The sequence below is a fragment of the Macaca fascicularis genome, chromosome 16 (genome assembly GCF_037993035.2).
Source record: "Macaca fascicularis isolate 582-1 chromosome 16, T2T-MFA8v1.1".
Taxonomy (NCBI): Eukaryota; Metazoa; Chordata; class Mammalia; order Primates; family Cercopithecidae; genus Macaca; species Macaca fascicularis.
Genome location: NC_088390.1, coordinates 42,320,849 through 42,340,100, shown reverse-complemented (window position 1 = coordinate 42,340,100; position 19,252 = coordinate 42,320,849). Strand labels below are relative to the sequence as shown.

Here is a 19,252-nt window from a genome sequence, read left to right as displayed (position 1 = left end):
CTCCTCTCTGGACAGGGCATTTCTGAAAGAAAGGCAGCAGCCGCAGTCAGGGACTTACAGATAAAAGTCCCATCTCCCTAAGACAGAGCACCTGGGGGAAGGGGCAGCTGTGGGCGCAGCTTCAGCAAACAAACATTCCTGCCTGCCGGCTCTGAAGAGAGCAGCAGATCTCCCAGTACAGCACTCAAGCTCTGCTAAGGGACAGACTGCCTCCTCAAGTGGGTCCCTGACACCTACACCTCCTGACTGGAAGACACTTCCCAGCAGGGGTCAACAGACATCTCATACAGGAGAGCTCCGGCTGGCATCTGGCAGGTACCCTTCTTGGATGAAGCTTTCAGAGGAGGGAGCAGGCAGCAATCTTTGCTGTTCTGCAGCCTCCACTGGTGATACCCAGGCAAACAGGGTCTGGAGGAGATCTAAAGCAAACTCCAGCAGACCTGCAGAAGAGCAGCCTGACTGTTAGAAGGAAAACTAACAAACAGAAGCAACAGCATCAGCATCAACAAAAAAGACACCCACACAAAAACCCCATCCAGAGGTCACCAACATCAAACACCAAAGGTAGATAAATCCACAAAAACGAATAAAAACCTTTGCAAAAAGGCTGAAAATTCCAAAAGCCAGAATGCCCCTTCTCCTCCAAAGGATCACAACTCCTCGCCAGCAAGGGAACAAAACTTAACAGAGAATGAGTTTGATGAATTGACAGAAGTAGACTTCAGAAGGTGGGTACTAACAAACTCCTCCAAGCTAAAGCAGCATGTTCTAACCCAATGCAAGGAAGCTAAGAACCTTGATAAAAGGTTACAGGAACTGCTAACTAGAATAATCAGTTTAGAGAAGAGCAAAAAAGACCTGATGGAGCTGAAAAACACAGCACAAGAACTTTGTGAAGCATACACGAGTATCAATAGCCAAATTGATCAAGCAGAAGAAAGGATATCAGAGACTGAAGATCAACTTAATGAAATAAAGCATGAAGACAAAATTAGAGAAAAAAGAATGAAAAGGAATGAACAAAGCCTCCAAGAAATATTGGACTATGTGAAAAGACCAAACCTACAATTGATTGGTGTACCTGAAAGTGATGGGGAGAATGGAATCAAGTTGGAAAACACACTTCAAGATATTATCCAGGAGAACTTCCCCAATCTAGCAAGACAGGCCAACATTCAAATTCAGGAAATACAGAGAATTCCACAAAGATACTCCTCGAGAAAAGCAAACCCAAGGCACAAAATCATCAGATTCTCCAAGGTTGAAATGAAGGAAAAAATGTTAAGGGCAGCCAGAGAGAAAGGTCTGGTTACCCACAAAGGGAAGCCCATCAGACTAACAGTGGATCTCTCTGCAGAAACCCTACAAGCCAGAAGAGAGTGGGGGCCAATTCAACATTCTTAGAGAAAAGAATTTTCAACCCAGAATTTCATATCCAACCAGACTAAGCTTCATAAGTGAAGGAGAAATAAAATCCTTTAAGACAAGCAAATGCTGAGTGATTTTTGTCACCACCAATCCTGCCTTACAAGAAGTCCTGAAGGAAGCGCTAAATATGGAGAGGAAAAACCTGTACCAGTCACTGCAAAAGCATACCAAAATGTAAAGATGATTGACACTATGAAGAAACTGCATCAACTAATTGGCAAAATAACCAGCTAACATAATAATGACAGAATCAAAATCACACATAACAGTATTAACCTTAAATGTAAACAGGCTAACTGCCCCAATTAAAAGACACAGACTGGCAAATTGGACAAAAGAGTCAAGACCCATCAGTGTGCTGTATTCAGCACATCTCACATGCGAAGACACACATAAGCTCAAAATAAAGGGATGGTAGAATACTTACCAAGCAAATAGCAAGAAAAGAAAAGCAGAGGCTGCAATCCTAGTCTCTGATAAAACAGACTTTAAACCAACAAAGATAAAAAATGACAAAGAAAGACATTACATAATGGTAAAGGGATCAATGCAACAAGAAGAGCTAACTACCCTAAATATATATGCACCCAAAACAGGAGCACCCAGATTTATAAAGCAAGTTCTTAGAGACCTACAAAGAGACTTAGACTCCCACACAATAATAATGGGAGACTTTAACACCTCACTGTCAATATTAGACAGATCAACTTGACAGAAAATTAACAAGGATATTCAGGACTTGAACTCAGTTCTGGGCCAAGCAGACCTAATAGACATCTACAGAACTCTCCACCCCAACAGAATATACATTCTTCTCAGCACCACATAGCACTTATTCCAAAATAAAACACATAACTGGAAGTAAAACACTCCTCAGCAAGTGCAAAAGAACAGAAATCATAACAGTCTCTCAGACCACAGTGCAATCAAATTAGAAGTTCGGATTAAAAAACTCACTCAAAACTGCCCAACTACATGGAAACTGAACAACCTGCTCCTGAATGACTACTAAGTAAATAATGAAATTAAGGCAGAAATAAATAAGTTATTTGAAACCAATGGGAACAAAGACAGAATGTACCAGAATCTCTGGGACACAGCTAAAGTAGTGTTTAGAGGGAAATTTATAGCACTAAATGTCCACGTCAGAAAGTGGGAAAGATCTAAAATCGACACCCTAACATCACAATTAAAAGAACTAGAGAAGCAAGATCAAACAAATTCAAAAACCAAAAGAAGACAAGAAATAACTAAGATCAGAGCATAACTGAAGGAGATAGAGACATGAAAAACTCTTCGAAAAATCAGTGAATCCAGGTGCTGGTTTTTTGAAAAGATTAACAAAATAGATAGACCACTAGCCAGACTAATGAAGAAGAAAAGAGAGAAGGATCAGATAGACATAATAAAAAATGATAAAGGGGATATCACCACTGATCCCACAGAAATACAAACTGTCATCAGAGAATACAATAAACACCTCTATGCAAATAAACCAGAAAATCTAGTAGAAATGCATAAATTCCTAGACATATACACCCTGCCAAGACTAAACCAGGAAGAAGTTGAATCCCTGAATAGACCAATAACAAGTTCTGAAATGGAGGCAGTAATTAATAGACTACCAACCAAAAAAAGGGCAGGACCAGATGGATTCACAGCTGAATTCTACCAGAGGTACAAAGAGGAGCTGATACCATTCCTTCGGAAACTATTCCAATCAATAGAAAAAGAGGGACTCCTCCCTAACTCATTTTATGAGGTCAGCATCATCCTGATACTAAAATCTGGCAGAGACACAACAAAAAAAAGGAAATTTCAGGCCAATGTCCCTGATGAACATCAATGCGAAAATCCTCAATAAAATACTGGCAAACCGAATCCAGCAGCATGTCAAAAAGCTTATCCACGATGATCAAGTCGGCTTCATCCCTGGGATGCAAGACTGATTCAACATATGCAAGTCAGTAAATGTAATCCATCACATAAACAGAACCAATGACAAAAACTACATGATTATCTCAATAGATGCAGAAAAGGTCTTCGATAAAATTCAACAATACTTCATGCTAAAAATACTCAATAAACTAGTATTGATGGAACGTACTTCAAAATAATAAGAGTTATTTATGACAAACCCACAGCCAAAATCATACTGAATGGGCAAAAGCTGAAAGCATTCCCTGTCAAGAAATGAAAATATGTTGCGTAATCAACATATTGATTGGTGAATCTTGTGAAATCTATTCCTTATTTTCTTTCACTAAACAAATATGCATTTAATACTGTGTCAGACACCTCTGTACACCGCTTCCATTCTATCGGCTTCATCTCTGACTCTAGCCACCACTACAGCAGCCAGTTGCATACAGGCTCTGCCCAGCTCAAGATAGTATAATCTGACAGCACCTCACCTTGTCCATCATGCACACCCCTCTTTTCCTGCACCGGGGATTCTCCGATGCTGAGATGTAAGAAGCACATAAGAATCTGCTCAATACTCAGGCACATACAACCTGGAAGTCTGGACAAGTACTTCCTACCACACCTGAGTTTATGTTAATGAAGTGTCTCTTGGAAAGCCTTAAGGATGAGAGCTGGTTGCCATGGGAGCCAACCATGAGAGGATTGGAACTTTCAGCCTCTACCCCCAAACTCCAGGGAGGGGAGAGAGGCTGGAGATTGATCTGATCACTAATGGTTAACGATTTAGTCAAGCATGCTTATGTAATAAAGCCTCCATAAAAACCTAAGAGAGTAGGGTTTAGAGAATTTCCAGGTTGGTGAACTTGGAACAGTGTTCAGTGGAGGCGCTGAGAGAGTGGCACACCTGCATGGGACACAGAAGCTCCAAACCCACTCCCCATGTCTTGCCCTATGCATCTCACTGACCTGACTGTTCCTGAGTTGTATGCTTTATAATATAACCCTGTAAGTAAACTGTTCTTCTGAGTTCTGAAAGCTATTTTAGTAATTACAGAACCTGAGGAGGGTGTCATGGGAAGTTCCGATGTGTAGCCAAGTCAAAGAGAACTTGTGGGTAACCTGGAGACCCACTATTTGAGATTGGCATCTGAAGTGGTGCCAGTCTCATGGGACTGAGCCCTTAACCTCTGTAGTCTATGCTAATACCAGGTAATCTCAGAAGTGAAGCATTGAGAATAGTAGTAGAGAAATAAATGGGAGTTTTCTTTTGAGGGAATAATAAGATTCTGGCTATGTTTTTGAAATAAGGCAAAAATACTTACTAATGAATTAGATATGGGGTATGAGACAAAGAGAGGAGTCAAGGATATCTCCAGACACTGGACGAAGAATATTCCTTTCCAGAGACTAAGTGCAGAATTGAGAAGGAAGGCGGGCTACCCCCACAAGGGGATACTTACTCCCATGTGCTCATCCTTGCCCTACACTCTACCCATTATCTTCTAGAGTAGTTCAGCTTATACTAGACAATCATGCTGTGTAAGTACACATCATGGGCTGTCCATCACGGGATGTCGTATGAGCTGTGGTTACCAGCAGAGATCATAGTTCTACAAGTTGAAGTGTTCTCTCTGGTGGTCCCCATGTGTACAGGCTATTTGAGCATCTGAAGGTGGTTAGCTCCTGAGGGAAAAAAAAACTCCACTGTTTAGAGGATGAATGAATCTCCCAGGGGAAGGATCCATCATAAAGTATTTGCTGTCTCTGCCTGTACTTATTGGGACAATTCGGGAAGTCCACAAGGACAGTCCAAATCATCCTTGTCGTCTACTTCCTGTTGCATTCCCAGCATTGTTCTCATTTTAGAAAGAGCCTGTTAACTATCATAAGTCAAAAAACAGCATTCTGACCTCTGCCCTGGGACTTCCTGATCCTCCTCCTCTTATAAATACAAGGGCAGAGCTGGCATCCTGGGAGCCAGGAAGCAGTGAGCCCAGGAGTCCTCGGCCAGCCCTGTCTGCCCACCAGGAGGATGAAGGTCTCCGTGGCTGTCCTCTCCTGCCTCATGCTTGTTACTGCCCTTGGATCCCAGGCCCAGGTCACAAATGGTGAGTCCAGTGAGCTTTATCCCAGGCGACCAGGTTCATGGTAACTCAAGCTCTGGGACAGAGACACATTGCCCTTCTGTCACTACTCACCCTCCCGACATGGTCATGGTACTCATTTAAAAGCAGCGCCAGAATATAGACCTGGCTCTGTCTGCATGCTTTGGACCCTGGGAGCGGAATATACACATATGGCTGGTCCAATGTTGGGCCAATTACTTCCTTTTTCACAGCAAAATTATTTGATACCTTCCCTTAGCTGACATAGGACTATTAAGTGCTAAATTAAAAGAAGTGTAGTAAAATTACAAATTTGTAGAAAGAAGCATAGAATTGTATGATGTTAAAACTGTTACATACCATCTAGCATCATCTATAATATCATTTTGGAGAAGAAATGGAACCAGCCACACAAATGACTCAACCAAGGTCACCTAACCATCATATTTTTTTGTTTAACAAATGCACTTCTAGTACTTCCTATGTACAGGGCAGGCACTGTTCTAAGTGTCTTACAGATATTAACACATCAATTCTATCTAACAACCCTGTGGGATATGTATTAGATAAAAAAATAAAAATGCAAATGTGTTACTTTTGTAGGGAGAAAACAAAACATCAATTTTTATATAGTTTTTCATATTATTATTGACATTTTACAAATGAGAAAACTGAGGCACAGAACCTTAGATAACTTGGTAGATCACACAACTAGTAAGTGGTGGAATTAAAATATGAGCTAATAAGGAAGTAGTTATGGAAAGACAAGGCCATTTAAGATCTTTTTTTTACCTTACCCAAACCATATTGAACATATTAAAATACACCCACATGCCTCATTACATATAATTCATTTAATGTAACCATATAAGAAATAAGTTGAAAACACTAAAAAGCAATTGGGGGACTAAGTTGGCAGCTGAATCGTTATTGCTAAGTCTTTATGTTTCAAAATGTTAAGTAAATATCAACTTTAAAGCTGGCTTTAAAATTATTAATAGTATATTTAATATAATTGTTAAATTATATTAAATGCATATTTAATGTGGTTATTAAGTTATATTAAAATTATATTTAATATTGTTATTGAATTATATTAAAAGATATTTAATACAGTTATTAAATTATATTAAAAGTGTATTTATTTTTAATATATTAAAAGCTTGCTTATATATTATATTAAAAGATACATGCACATTTATGTTTATTGCAGCACTATTCATAATAGCAAAGACTTGGAACCAACCCAAATGCCCATCAAGATAGACTGGATAAAGAAAATATGGCACATATACACCATGGAATACTATGCAGCCATAAAAAGAAATGAATTCATGTCCTTTGCAGGGACATGGGTAAAGCTGGAAACCATCATTCTCAGCAAACTAACACAGGAGCAGAAAGCCAAACGCCACATGTTCTTACTCATAAGTGGGAGTTGAACACTGAGAACGCATGGACACAGGGAGGGGAACATCACACACTGGGGTCTGTTGGGGAGTGGAGGGAAGAAGGAGGGAGAGGATTAGGACGAATACCTGGTGCATGTGGAAGCCCTAGATAATGGGTTGATAGGTGCAGCAAACCACCATGGCACATGTATACCTATGTAATGAACCTGCACGTTCAGCACAGGTATCCTAGAACTTAAAGTAAAATAAAAGTAAATTTAATTAATTTTAAAAAAAGAAAAAGTATATTTAATAGTTATTACGTTGTACTTAAAATATATTTAATATAATTATTAAATTATATTAAAAGTAAATATTTATTTTAATTTATTTTATTTTATTTTGAGATGGAGTCTCATTCTGTGGCCCAGGCTGGAGTACAGCGGCACAATCTTGGTTCACTGCAACCTCCACCTCCCGGGTTCAGACGATTCTCCTGCCTCAGCCTCCCTAGTAGCTGGAATTACAGGCACATGCCACCACACTCGGCTAATTTTTGTATTTTTAGTAGAGACGGGATTTCACCAGGTAGGCCAGGCTGGTCTCAAACTCCTGACCTCAAGTGATCTGCCCGCCTTGGCCTCCCAAAGTGCTAGAATTACAGGCATGAGCCACCGCACCCGGCCAAATTTTAAAGCTAACTTTATTCTGTGATACAGTCAATTGTGGAAATAAACTAACTTTGAGGATTAAAATTAAAAAGAAAGGAAAAAAGTGTAGCGCTTAGTTTCATTTGCCTAACAAGCATAAGGCAGCTCCACAATCCCATTTCCAAAGCACTTGGCGCTAGATAAATTTTGGAATGCAGAATTTCTCAGGTTTTAAAAAGCTAATATGATATGATGCAGCAATTCTATTTCTGGGTATATATCCAAAATAATTCAAAACAGGTACATGAAGAGATTTTTGTACACCCATATTTATAGCAGCGTTATTGATGACGATAGCCAAAACGTAGAAGCAAACTAAGTGCCCATCAAAAGGTTAGTAGATAAACAAAGTGTGATTCATACATACAATGGAATCTATTTGGCCTCAAAAAGTAAGGAGATTCCCTTGAATGTTGAAGTAAGAAAAAATAAAAATTTAAAAAAATTTAAGTAAGGAGATTCTGACACATGCTACAATATGGATGACCATCAAGGACATTATGCTAAGTGAAATAAACCAGTCGCAAAAGGACAAATAGCGTATGATCCCACTCACATGAGGTACTTAGAGCAATCAAATCCACAGAGACACGACCTAGATAGTGGTTGTCAGGGATTAAGGGGAGGAAGAATGAGGAGTTGTTGTTTAATGAATACAGAGTTTCAGTTTCACAAAATGAACAAGTTCTCTGAATGAATGGTCATGAAAATTGCAGAGTTGTTTGAATGTATTTGATGCTATTGAACTGTAATCTTAAAATAGTTCAAAAGGCAAATTTTATATTTTTTATATATATATATAACCACAATTTAAAAATGATTTAGTAAAAACTTAAACATATATTGATGGTACTTATTAACCCTGATGAGGCCTGGGAACAATATTTTAATCAAACACAGCAATCTCCTGTAACAAGCACATGAATATTTCTACTAACTGGGATGAATAATGACCATAATAGCTTCATTTCACTTAAGAGGATACTGTGCCACCATATGCGCTGTTGAACACTTCTCTGTTTCCAGAGTACTATGGATTCCAGAAATGTGTAGAGAGACTTGTAGACTGTGTCACATCATGTAGATATTCCACTAACTGAACCATGTTAGATTTTGAGGTTGCTTTTAGTATTTCAGAGTCAACACAATGTTTTCATGTCTACATTTTCAAAAGGTCCCTGAAAAGTCTCAGGGCCCTAAGGGAATAAATGGGCCAGGAGGCAGGCCTAGAACCCAGACAGGTGGTGGTGGTCCAGCTTCAGAGCCTTTCTGCCTCAGGAGGGGGATGAGCAATGGGGTGGGTGGAGATGCTGAAACAATGCTCTCACCCAGTGATTTCCTTCCCTGTCCTGTCTTTCTTCCAGATGCAGAGACAGGGTTCATGATGTCAAAGCTTTCACTGGCAAATTCAGAAGTTCTGGACAGTAAGTGATCAGATACGGCATATATTTAAAAGCAGCCAGCAGGTGCAGGTCTGCACTATGGGATCCATTGTCCCTGTTTACAGTATGGGAGGAGAATGAGAGGGTCCTGAGGGTGGTGAACATCTCCAAGAAAGATCAGGATGGGCTAGGGGAACCCCGTCCATAGATGCCTTCCCTGTTACCCTCTGGCTGCCCCAAGAGCCTGCTCCTTTGGGGCAGAAGGTGCTCTCTGATGCCTGCAGGTGTCTGCAGATGCCTTCCTTTTCTGGGGGAAATGCTCTTGGTCCTGCTGTGGCCCACCCTGAGTGCCCTCAGACACACGGCTCAACTCTGGTGAGGATCTGAAGCAGGGAGATGCCAGCAAGTGCCGGCCACAGAGGAGGAAACATCTCCTCCGAGCCATGTGCCTTCTCACCCTCCACAGTGCTCTGGAGGAGAAAGATTGGTCCTCAAACGACCCTTTCTCTTGTTGCAGGCTTTCACGCTATTAATGCTGACTGCTGCACCTCCTACATCCCAGGAAGCATCCCGTGTTCACTCTTGGAGAGTTACCTTGAAACAAGCAGCAAGTGCCCCAAGCCGGGTGTCATGTAAGTGCCAAGCTCACCAAACACGTGTTGAGGGAGAAGCACTCTGTAGCATCTTGCAGGGAGGACCTGATAGATGGGTGTCCATCAGGGCCCACCCTCTGGATCCTGCCAGGTATGGGGCATCTGTGTCCTTATGAGGATCCTGCAGGGCATCAGGGATGAGACATTCCCAGGGGAAAAAGGGTGGGGAAGGAAGAAGAAAGCAGGCACAAGTCTGCCCAAGGATGCTCGCATGAGTCACTACAGAGTCCCACAGGCTGAGGGGGGTCTCAAGAGGACACTGGCCCTGAGTTGCCATCAGCAGAGAATGAAAAAAAAGAAAGAAAAAACTGGCTGTGTTGACTGGGAAATCTGAGGGGCAGGGAGAATGGGGCCCCCTGTCCCCATGTGCTGGACACACCTCAGTTTGTAACCTTTCTCCCCCTTGTTCCCCAGCTTCCTCACCAAGAACGGGCGACGTTTATGTGTCAGTCCCAGTAATAAGCAAGTTCTGGCTTGCAGGATAATGCTGAAGCTGGCCACACGGATCAAGGCCAGGAAGAACTGAACTTGTCAAGGCGAAGGGACGCAAGTTGCCAGCTACCAACTTTCTTGCCTCAACTACCTTCCTGAATTATTTTTTTAAGAAGCATTTATTCTTGTGTTCTGGATTTAAAGAAATTCATCTAATAAAGAGTTTCTCACTTTTTTTGTGTGATAGGGTCTCTGTCACCCAGGCTGGAGTGCACTGGCACATCTTGCCTCACTGCAGCCTAACCTCCTGGGCTCAAGTAACCCACCTACCTCAGCCCTACAAGTAGCTGTGAAACAGGATGTTAGGACAGAGAAAAGAGACATACAAGGTGGGGAAGCTCGACAGCAACACAGGTTTATTGGACAGAGAAACCTGTGGAGGGGGAGCACCAACAAATGCTGGAGCCCCTGTCCTGCTTCCAGACTGGGACAATTATAGGTCTGGACAGGGGAGGTGGGGCAGTGTGGCTAGCTGCCTGGCAGGATATAATAAGTGAGCCACTTCCTGCAGTCAGGCAGTGTGGCCTGGGATCTGTTTGGCAAAATGTTTTTCATGGCCTGAGCCCCCATGGAAGTTTCCTCCCTGATCAGGGTGTGCAAAACGGCAGGGGTTTACTTGATGGCGCCAGTTGGGCTAACACAGGAGAGTTCCCTGACCCCCTCACAGGACTTGTGACAGGGGTGTGGCTTGTTTGCAAGGCTGCTGCACACTTAAACCCCTTATGGGAGGGGGAACATGCAGACGGGCAGGTGCAGGAGCCAGGGTGAGTGCTTTTGGGCTCCAACCCCATTGTAGCATCTAGGAGTGCATTACAAGCAATGCCCTTTAGCAATTGCTTTTTGTGGATAGCTATTCCATTCAGTGGAGAGTCAGGGTGACAGCCTTTTATACTCTCTTGGTACCCATGTCCTTGTCTGGCATCCAGGAAGAATCAGGTCACGTCAACTTGAAGGATGGTGAAGGTGGAGATTTTACTGAGTGATGGAGTTGGCTCTCAGAGGAATGGATGCAGGGCTGGAAAGGGGATGGAGTGGGAAGATGATCTTCCCCTGGAGTTCAGCCATCCCGCGGCTTGTCTACTATCCCATCGTCCTCAGCCAAACTCCTCCTGACATTCAGATGCTCCTTCTCTTCTCTCCCTCTCTGCCATGCCATTTTGCTGCTCTGCTGCTCCTCTGTTCCTCTGCTTGTAGAGCTTGGGGGTTTATATGGGCACAGGATAGAGGTGTGGCAGGCCACAGTGGTTTTGGAAAAGTCAACATTTGGGCATGAAAATAGGAATGCTTGCTCCCACTTAGGGCCATGGAATTCCAGGCTTCAGGGTGGGCCTTCGTTGGGGAACTGCCTCTTCTACCCCGGGTATTTCCTTGCCTGTATCTGTATCATTTCCCCCCTCTAAGAGGCCCATCTAATTGCCATTAGAATATGGACGATGATCAGTCTTAGCTACTTCCCGCTGATGGGGACATTATTTTGGGGAAAACAGAAGTCAGATTCCTCCCAGAGGTCTATATAAGGGTCCCTGGGGAAGGGGAGTCATCATCCAAGGCTCCAGTTGCCTGACCATTTGGAGTTTGATGACCTCAAACTTGAGAGAATACAACAAGTTTTACAAGGTGTTAAGTATGCATGGGTTAAACATGTGTATTATACAAGGAAATAATCTAGTGCCAAAGATTACAGAAATAGGAAATGTAATATACTAACAACATTGTACCCCAAGCCGTTTCACCTTGGTGAAAGGAATTAAGACTTGTAGGGGTGTGGTTAAATTTTAGAAGAAAGATAACTGTTCTTGCCACATTTGTAGGAGTTAACAGATGAACCTTGGGAATCCTGGGGTTTGTGGGTTTGCATGGTGGCCCTTAAAGCTTCTGCCTCTTTCTCATATTTCCCTATCTTTACTGTAAAAGACCAAGGTAGCCACTTTTAGGAGGTCTCCTAAAGTACTCCCTGATGCCAGGGCTTATTTCTGCAACTTACCCCTGATATCAGGGGCTGCCTGAGTAATAAATTTATCATTTAGGATTAGTGGTCCCTTGACGGAATCAGGACATAGAGACCTATGCTTTACAAAGGACCCTCTTAGCCTCCCCAAGAAGGCAGTGGAATTTGCATTAAATCCCTGGTCTATCATGGATATCTTGATATAGTGAAGAGGCTTAGTTCTAGCCCTACATAAGCCCTCTATTATGCACACTTGAAACTGTCTCCTCTTCCATTCTCCCATCTTGTCATTGGAATCCCATTTAGGGACATTCATTGATACTGCTTCTCTTCCAGTTGGATAATATTCGCCCCCTTTCCTGGGTGCTACATGTGTTACAAACCTCATCCCCAGATCTCTCTGTCACTTGCAGAGTGGCCTGTTTCTCAGTGTTAGTCAGGTTTTGGTTCAAAGTAACATCACATCTTCCTAGGAGAGTTCAAATACTTGGGTTAAATTCTGGAAAGCCTCTATATATCTTTCAGGATCATCTGAAAGCTTGCCAACATCCCCCTCAATTTCCTTCAAGTTCTGTAGAGAGAAGGGCACCTGGACCTTACTGGGGCAAATTCACCAGGCATCTGTTGGAGGGGAAAGAATGAGACTGGGGCTTGTCTAGGGTGAGAATTTCTAGAAGGGGGCAAGTGAGAGACTGAAGCTGGATAGGGAGGATGGGGTGGACCTGGAGGAGCAGGGCTGAAGGGAGCTGGTTCCTCTGCTGGGGATACCTCTGGGATCTGTTTGTTTAGTTCCCTGGGATTGCCCCTTGCAGCCTTTCCCGAGATGGCAAATAGGTCTGGATTAATTCTACATTGTCAGCAAAGGTCTGGATTGCCCAGCAAGGTATAGAAAGCCTGCACATATGGGGCCTCAGAGCGTTTGCCCTCACGTTTACAGAAAAGCTGCAACTGCTGGATGGTATCAAAACGAATGGTTTCTTCCTGAGGCCAAGCCAGTCTTTCATAATTTGCCCAAACCTTTGTGCAGAGGGCTCTGAGCCATTTTCCTCCAGAGTCTAAGGGTCAAAGCAGTCCCAGTGGTTCAGGATACACTCCAGAGGAGTATAAGCTGGGAGTAGTGAAGACAGCTGATTGCCCATTCTGAAAGGCAAGAAATAGAGGTGACCCTCATTTCCTTCCCTTCTTTTAGTGATAACTCAGGTTGTGATGGAGAGAAAGCAGGCATCCCCCTTGCCTCTTCTGTCTTTTTGTCCCCAAGTCCTAGGGACCTTGGCAGGTGCCATCCATGGGTGCCAAAGTGGCTTTTATTCATGTTAACAGGGGGGTCTGGGAGGTGAGAACATCCACTCTTACACAGTATGCCCTATTTCCCTTGCTGCCAACAACCTTTGAGCTCCCTGGGCCTCATCTGTGTCATGGAGCACGGCCTCCTTTCATGAAGCAAGGGTTTAGTCAGCAGGAATTGGTCCTTCCCATTTACATTGTGCTTGTTGCCCGGCTTTGGATCCCTCAGATCTGGTTTTCCTTTCTAGGGCCTCAACCTGAAGCCCTAGATTGAATATACCCTGCCCTCTTGGTACCCAGATCCTTGTCTGGCATCCAGGAAGAATCTGGTCATCGTTCAAGAAGACCTGAATGATGGTGAATGTGGAGATTTTATTGTGTGATGGATGTGGCTCTTATGGGATGAATGGGGAGCTGGAGAACGGATGAAGTGGGAAGATGATCTTCCCTTGGAGTTTAGCCATCCCGCAGCTGATCTCCTCTTCAACCGTCCCCAGCCGAACTTCTCCTGATATTCAGATGCTCCTTCTCATCTCTCCTTCTCTGCCACTGCCGTTCTTCTGTTCCTCTGCTCATGGAGTTTGGGGTTTAAGATCTGCCTCTTTTTAAGGTCCTGCCACCTCTCTCTTTCCTTTGGGTAAAAGTAATATTGGCTCTCTTTCCCTTCATGGAGGTCTAGCTGTCAGATGGACACAAGATAGGGGTGTGGCAGGCCAGAGTAGTCTTGGAAAAGGCAACATTTGGATGCAAAAACAGAAATGCCTGTTCCAATTTAGGGCTGTGGGTTCCCAGGCTTGAGGGTGGGGCATTTACCAGGGAACTGCCCTCTTCTACCCAGTATTTCTCTGCCTCCTGTCCATATCAGCTGGGACTACAGGTACATGCCACCATACTCTGCTAATTCTTTTTTTTTTTTTTTTTTTTTTGAAGAGACAGGATCTGATTATGTTGCCCAGGCTGGTCTTGATCTCTTAGGCTCAAGCGATCCTCCTGCCTCAGCCTCCCAAAGTGCTAGTATTACAGGTGTGAGCCACCATGCCCAGGCTTTACTTGAATTTTAAGAGGAAAAAGAAACTAAAGGAATTACTGAACTTTGGATAAGCATTATCTTCAAAACAAGAGACATCATAATACAATTTACAAAGCTAAAAATATTACTCATCCAATTTAGATTGAATATGCATCAAAGATGTATTTAACTCATTAGTGAGAGAACTATTAAAATAGTTCAGAAATCATTTGAATAACAGAGATTTGTATAGTTTACTGGGGATGATGTTGTGAAATAAGTCTGTTAAATTAGAGCACACATTATTACTCTGTGGATAGGGCAATAGAAAAACCTGTAACTGTGGGATTATCTTTTTTAACAGACACAAATCATTTGCATCTGGCTACACACACGTTTATAATTTAACATATACTTTCTCAGAATCTGGGGCCTGATCAATGGTAAACAGAAAATCAATCAAAAGTTCATTCCCCTACGGATTTAAGGAATCCCAGGGTGGGCCTTTTAGTCAACATTGTAGTATGACCTTGAAAACCGTGCAGTCATCCTTTTACCTATTTCTTTCTTTTTTTTTTTTTTTTCCGAAACAGAATCTTGCTCTGTCACCTAGGCTGGAGTGCAGTGGTGTAATCTCGGCTCACTGCAACCTCTGCCTCACGGGTTCAAGCGATTCTCCTGCCTCAGCCTCCCTAGCAGCTGGGATTACAGGCACCAGCCACTATGCCCGGCTAATTTTTGTATTTTTAGTAGAGATGAGGTTTCACCATGTTGGCCAGGCTGGTCTCAAACTCCTGACCTCGTGATCTGCCTGCCTTGGCCTCCCAAAGTGCTAGGATTACTGGTGTGAGCCACCGCGCCTGGCCCCTTTTACCTATTTCTAAGTTTTTTATTAGGTGTAAATTTAGTTTGCGGGGCAAGTTATTCGAGTTACTGGTGGCAAATCTGTACAGGTCTGCAGCAACCTCAATTCTTCCCTCCTCAGGAGAAAGAATTCAAATGAGGAGCCCAAGCGAGAAGAGACTGAGGAAGTGTTAGAGCAGGAGTGAAAGTTTATTAAGAAGCTTTACAGGTTGGGTGTGGTGGCTCATACCTGTAATCCCAGCACTTCGGGAGGCCTAAGTGGGAGGGTCACTTGAAGTCAGGAGTTTGAGACCAGCCTGTTCAACTTAGTGAAACACCATCTCCAATAAAAATTAGCTGGGTGTGGTGGCAGGCACCTGTAACCCAAGCTACACGGGAGGCTGAGACAGGAGAACTGCTTGAGCCCAGGAGGCAGAGGTTGCAGTGAATCGAGACCATGCCACTGCACTACAGCCTGGGTGACAGAGTGGGACTCTATCTCAAAAAAAAAAAAAAAAAAAAAGACAAAAAAGAAGAGAAGAAGGTTTAGAGCAGGAATAAAAAGAAAGTAAAGTACGTTTGGAAGAGGGCCAAGCAGAGACACTTTGGAGGTCAAGTGTGGGGTTTGACCTTTTGAATTGGGGTTTTACATGTTGGCATACTTCTGGGGTCTTGGGTCCCTTCTCCCCTTATTCTTCCCTTGGGGTGGGAAGCACTAGCGCAACGCCCTGCTTGGGAGGGGAGCATGTGCAGTGTGTTTACTGGAGATGTATGCATGCTCACTTGAGGTGTTCTTCCCTTTACTGATAGAATGCCCCCAGAACATCCTATACGAGTTAAACGCCACCATTTTGTCTTTTGGTGCGCATGCGTGAGCTCACTCGCCCAACTCCTGGGATCTTATCAGGAAGCTGCTGATGACCAGTTTCAGGTTTTTTCTATCTATAGGCACAGCCTTTCCCTGGTGCTAACTGCAACCAATTATTATTCTAGAGAGACAGTTAACAACCCCCTGATCATCACCTTATGGTCGCCTGACATTTCTGGTTGGGAGGAGCCTCTCCTGCCCTGTTTATGTATGACTAGCTACCTACAGTAACAATTTGTAAGAGATTTCACCTTCTAAACTTAAAGAACATTTTTCTTAATTTAGTTTTCCACATTTAAAGATGTAGTTAATATTACTTACATATACATCTCTATTAAAGTATATAAAGTATATGTATAATTAGTACACCTTGGAAAACTGTCTCATAAAATTCAAAAGACAGCACTGAATTCTAAACAATTCTAAACAACAACAAAGTATTTTTTATTTGAAAAACATGTTTAAGCTCTATGCTTACTTTTAGTGTGACTTGTCTAAGAAATCAATAGGAGAAAACTGATTAATAACCAAATAACCTTTATAACACTGAATCACAACTGTGTTAGAAGAACACCCCGAGAGGATGATAAAAGCTTGGAATTATTATAACCCTAAAGAAAGTAAACACAAATTCACATTACATCTTATCTCCTCCCTACTAAAAGAGCTAATCTTGAAGTGTTAACTACAGTTTAGGACACAGTGTTTTGGCTGGGTGTGGTGGCTCACACCTGTAATCCCAGCACTTTGGGAGGCTGAGGTGGGAGGATCACTTGAGCCCAGGAGTTGGAGGTTACAGTGAGCTATGGTTAAGCCACTGCATCCCAGTCTGGGTGATAAAGCAAGACCTAGATCAAGAAAAAAATTTTAAAACAAACATAAAAACTCTCTTTTATCATTCGCCCAGATGACACAACATTGTCATTTACTTAATATTTAACCCATGATAACCTCATGTAGATTCTTATTTTCCAACAATTTTTAATGGACCTTGTTAAATCAACTTTAGCCTAAAGCTACCTTCTCACTTATTTTAAGTTCAGCCTAACGGTTTCTCTGTACATAGTGAACTGTAACCTGAATAGAGGTGTAAACAGGCTGTAACCTACTCTTGTGCCAATCACTGAGTTTTGGCCAATCAAAGGGGGCCAACTATTCAAACCATGTTTGAATAAGGTAAACGCCCAGCTGTAATACATTCAGCTGTTTCTGTACCTCACTTCCGTTTTCTGTGATCACTTTTCTTTTTCTGTCTATAAATCTACCATGCGGCTGTGCTGGCGTCTCTATGAACCTACTCTGGCTCAAGAGGTTACCTTATTTGCAAATTGTTCTTTGTTCAGTTAAACTTTGTTAAATTTAATTTGGCTAAGGTTTTTAACAACCTTTTCTCTTATTAACCAAGAGAGAAATACTTGTCTTCCTTTCATTATCATCATTCTGCATTTGTACTTGCAGACTCACACTGTTTGTTTTATGGTAATGAAACCAACTTTGCAAAAATTATAACAGTGAGAAAACCGTGACAACGGGAAGATCTGATCTAGCCCACTCCCTTCTTGCCTTTAGCTTTCAAGCTTCCAGACATTTAGTTTATAGTTTAAATGATTAGCCCTTCCCCAAACTCAACCACTTTTGTAAAGCTAATGAAAGACTACCAGGCTAGGAGGATAGAGGAGCCTGAATTTTGCTAAGGAGAAAGTGTAGACGTAAATGATTGCCAGCCATTATTGTGGAGGTCACAAGATATGCAACTTCCCCAATTTCTCTGCAGATAACATCACCATTGTAGAACCTAAGATTGGCCTTCTGAGATATCCTTTCAGGATTTTTTTTTTTTTTTTGCATTGAGACACTGATGATGGCTCCACCTGGACCCACCAACAGCTCCTGCGGCAACACCCAGAAGCCATTCAGCCTACAGGAGATGAATTTCCCACACTTCTATGATTGCACCCCCCAAGCAGTCAGCAGCAAGCGTCCTTTGAACGCGTCCACATTCATCCCCTCCCCCAAACTACCTTTCAAAAACCTTTAATCTGTGAGCCTTCGATGAGATTGATCTGAGTAATAACTCTTTACTGCAATGTGATGGTTTTTGTGCAGCAGGTACAGTAACTATCTCATCCTTGGAGACATTCTTCAAGGACCTTGTAACTGTACACTTGGAAGTTTGTTAAGGGGGTAAATGTCATGATATGTGGCTGATTTGTTTTGTTTTGTTTTTTGTTTTGTTTTGACACAGGGTCTCACCCAGGATGGAGTACAGTGGCGTGATCATAGGTCACTGCAGCCTGAAGCACGCCCAGGCACAAGAAATCCTCCTGCCTCAGACTCTCAAGTAACTGAGACTGTAGACATGTGCCACCAAGCCTGCCTTTTTTTTTTTTTTTTTTTTTTTTTTAGTAGAAGCGAGGTCTTGCTATGTTGCTTAGGCTGGTCTGGAGCTCCTGAGTTCAAGCTTAAGTGCTGGGATTACAGGCATGAGCCACTGCACCTGGACATGTTTTTTAATGTCTGTCTCACACACACACACACCCCCCTTGTTGTATGGGGGCAGAGGAATGAGGAGAACCATTAAGTAAATAAGCATTTAAAATAGAATGTGACTGGTGCTATCATAGATTTATGCTGAGAGATGCTGTGGAAACACTGAAAAGGGACCCCTGGCCCAGCCTAGTGGGAGCCAGAGCCAAGAAGTCTTTCTGGCAGAGGTGACTGCTAAGTAGAGTTAATGGGTTGCTAGGAATTCGTATTGCACAGGGCCAATTTATCCATTAGGCATTTAGTATTGGGGTCCTGAAAAAAAATTCACTCCAAAAGAAAAAAGTATAAAATCTAAATTAATAGGTGCATCACTATTTAAACTTAATATGCATTTAAATGCCATTATATTAGAAAATAGAGGAGTTGTGCATATAAGGAGAACCCTATTCTGAAGGACTTTCTACACTCACACACAAACTTTGGAGCTGACTCAAGTCCATGAGAAGCCACTGGCAGATTCTGTTTGAAAAATCACAGCCAAGTTCGCAGATTAGAGAATTCCCTCTGGTGGCCACCCTTTATCATCAGCTTTGAAGGCACTTGAAAGTTCAAGATGGGGTGGTTAGTACTTGACATGGCATCGTCAGTGCTTGGGAAGGTCTTTTGGCCTCTAATCTTGAGACTTTCCAGTTCTCCATTTTGGTGGCCAGCTTGACTGGTTGTTAC

At 42.6% G+C, this 19,252-nt stretch overlaps 1 protein-coding gene across 1 annotated transcript; it reads left to right on the top strand.

Annotated features, from left to right (window-relative positions):
- Positions 1-5,327: 5,327 nt before the first annotated feature.
- On the top strand, positions 5,328-10,260 carry LOC102134512 (C-C motif chemokine 23). Its single transcript, XM_005583497.5, has 4 exons — positions 5,328-5,462; positions 8,925-8,984; positions 9,460-9,574; positions 10,010-10,260. The coding sequence occupies exons 1-4, from the start codon at positions 5,387-5,389 to the stop codon at positions 10,119-10,121; spliced, it is 363 nt and encodes a 120-aa protein (XP_005583554.1). The 5' UTR covers positions 5,328-5,386; the 3' UTR covers positions 10,122-10,260.
- Positions 10,261-19,252: the final 8,992 nt, after the last annotated feature.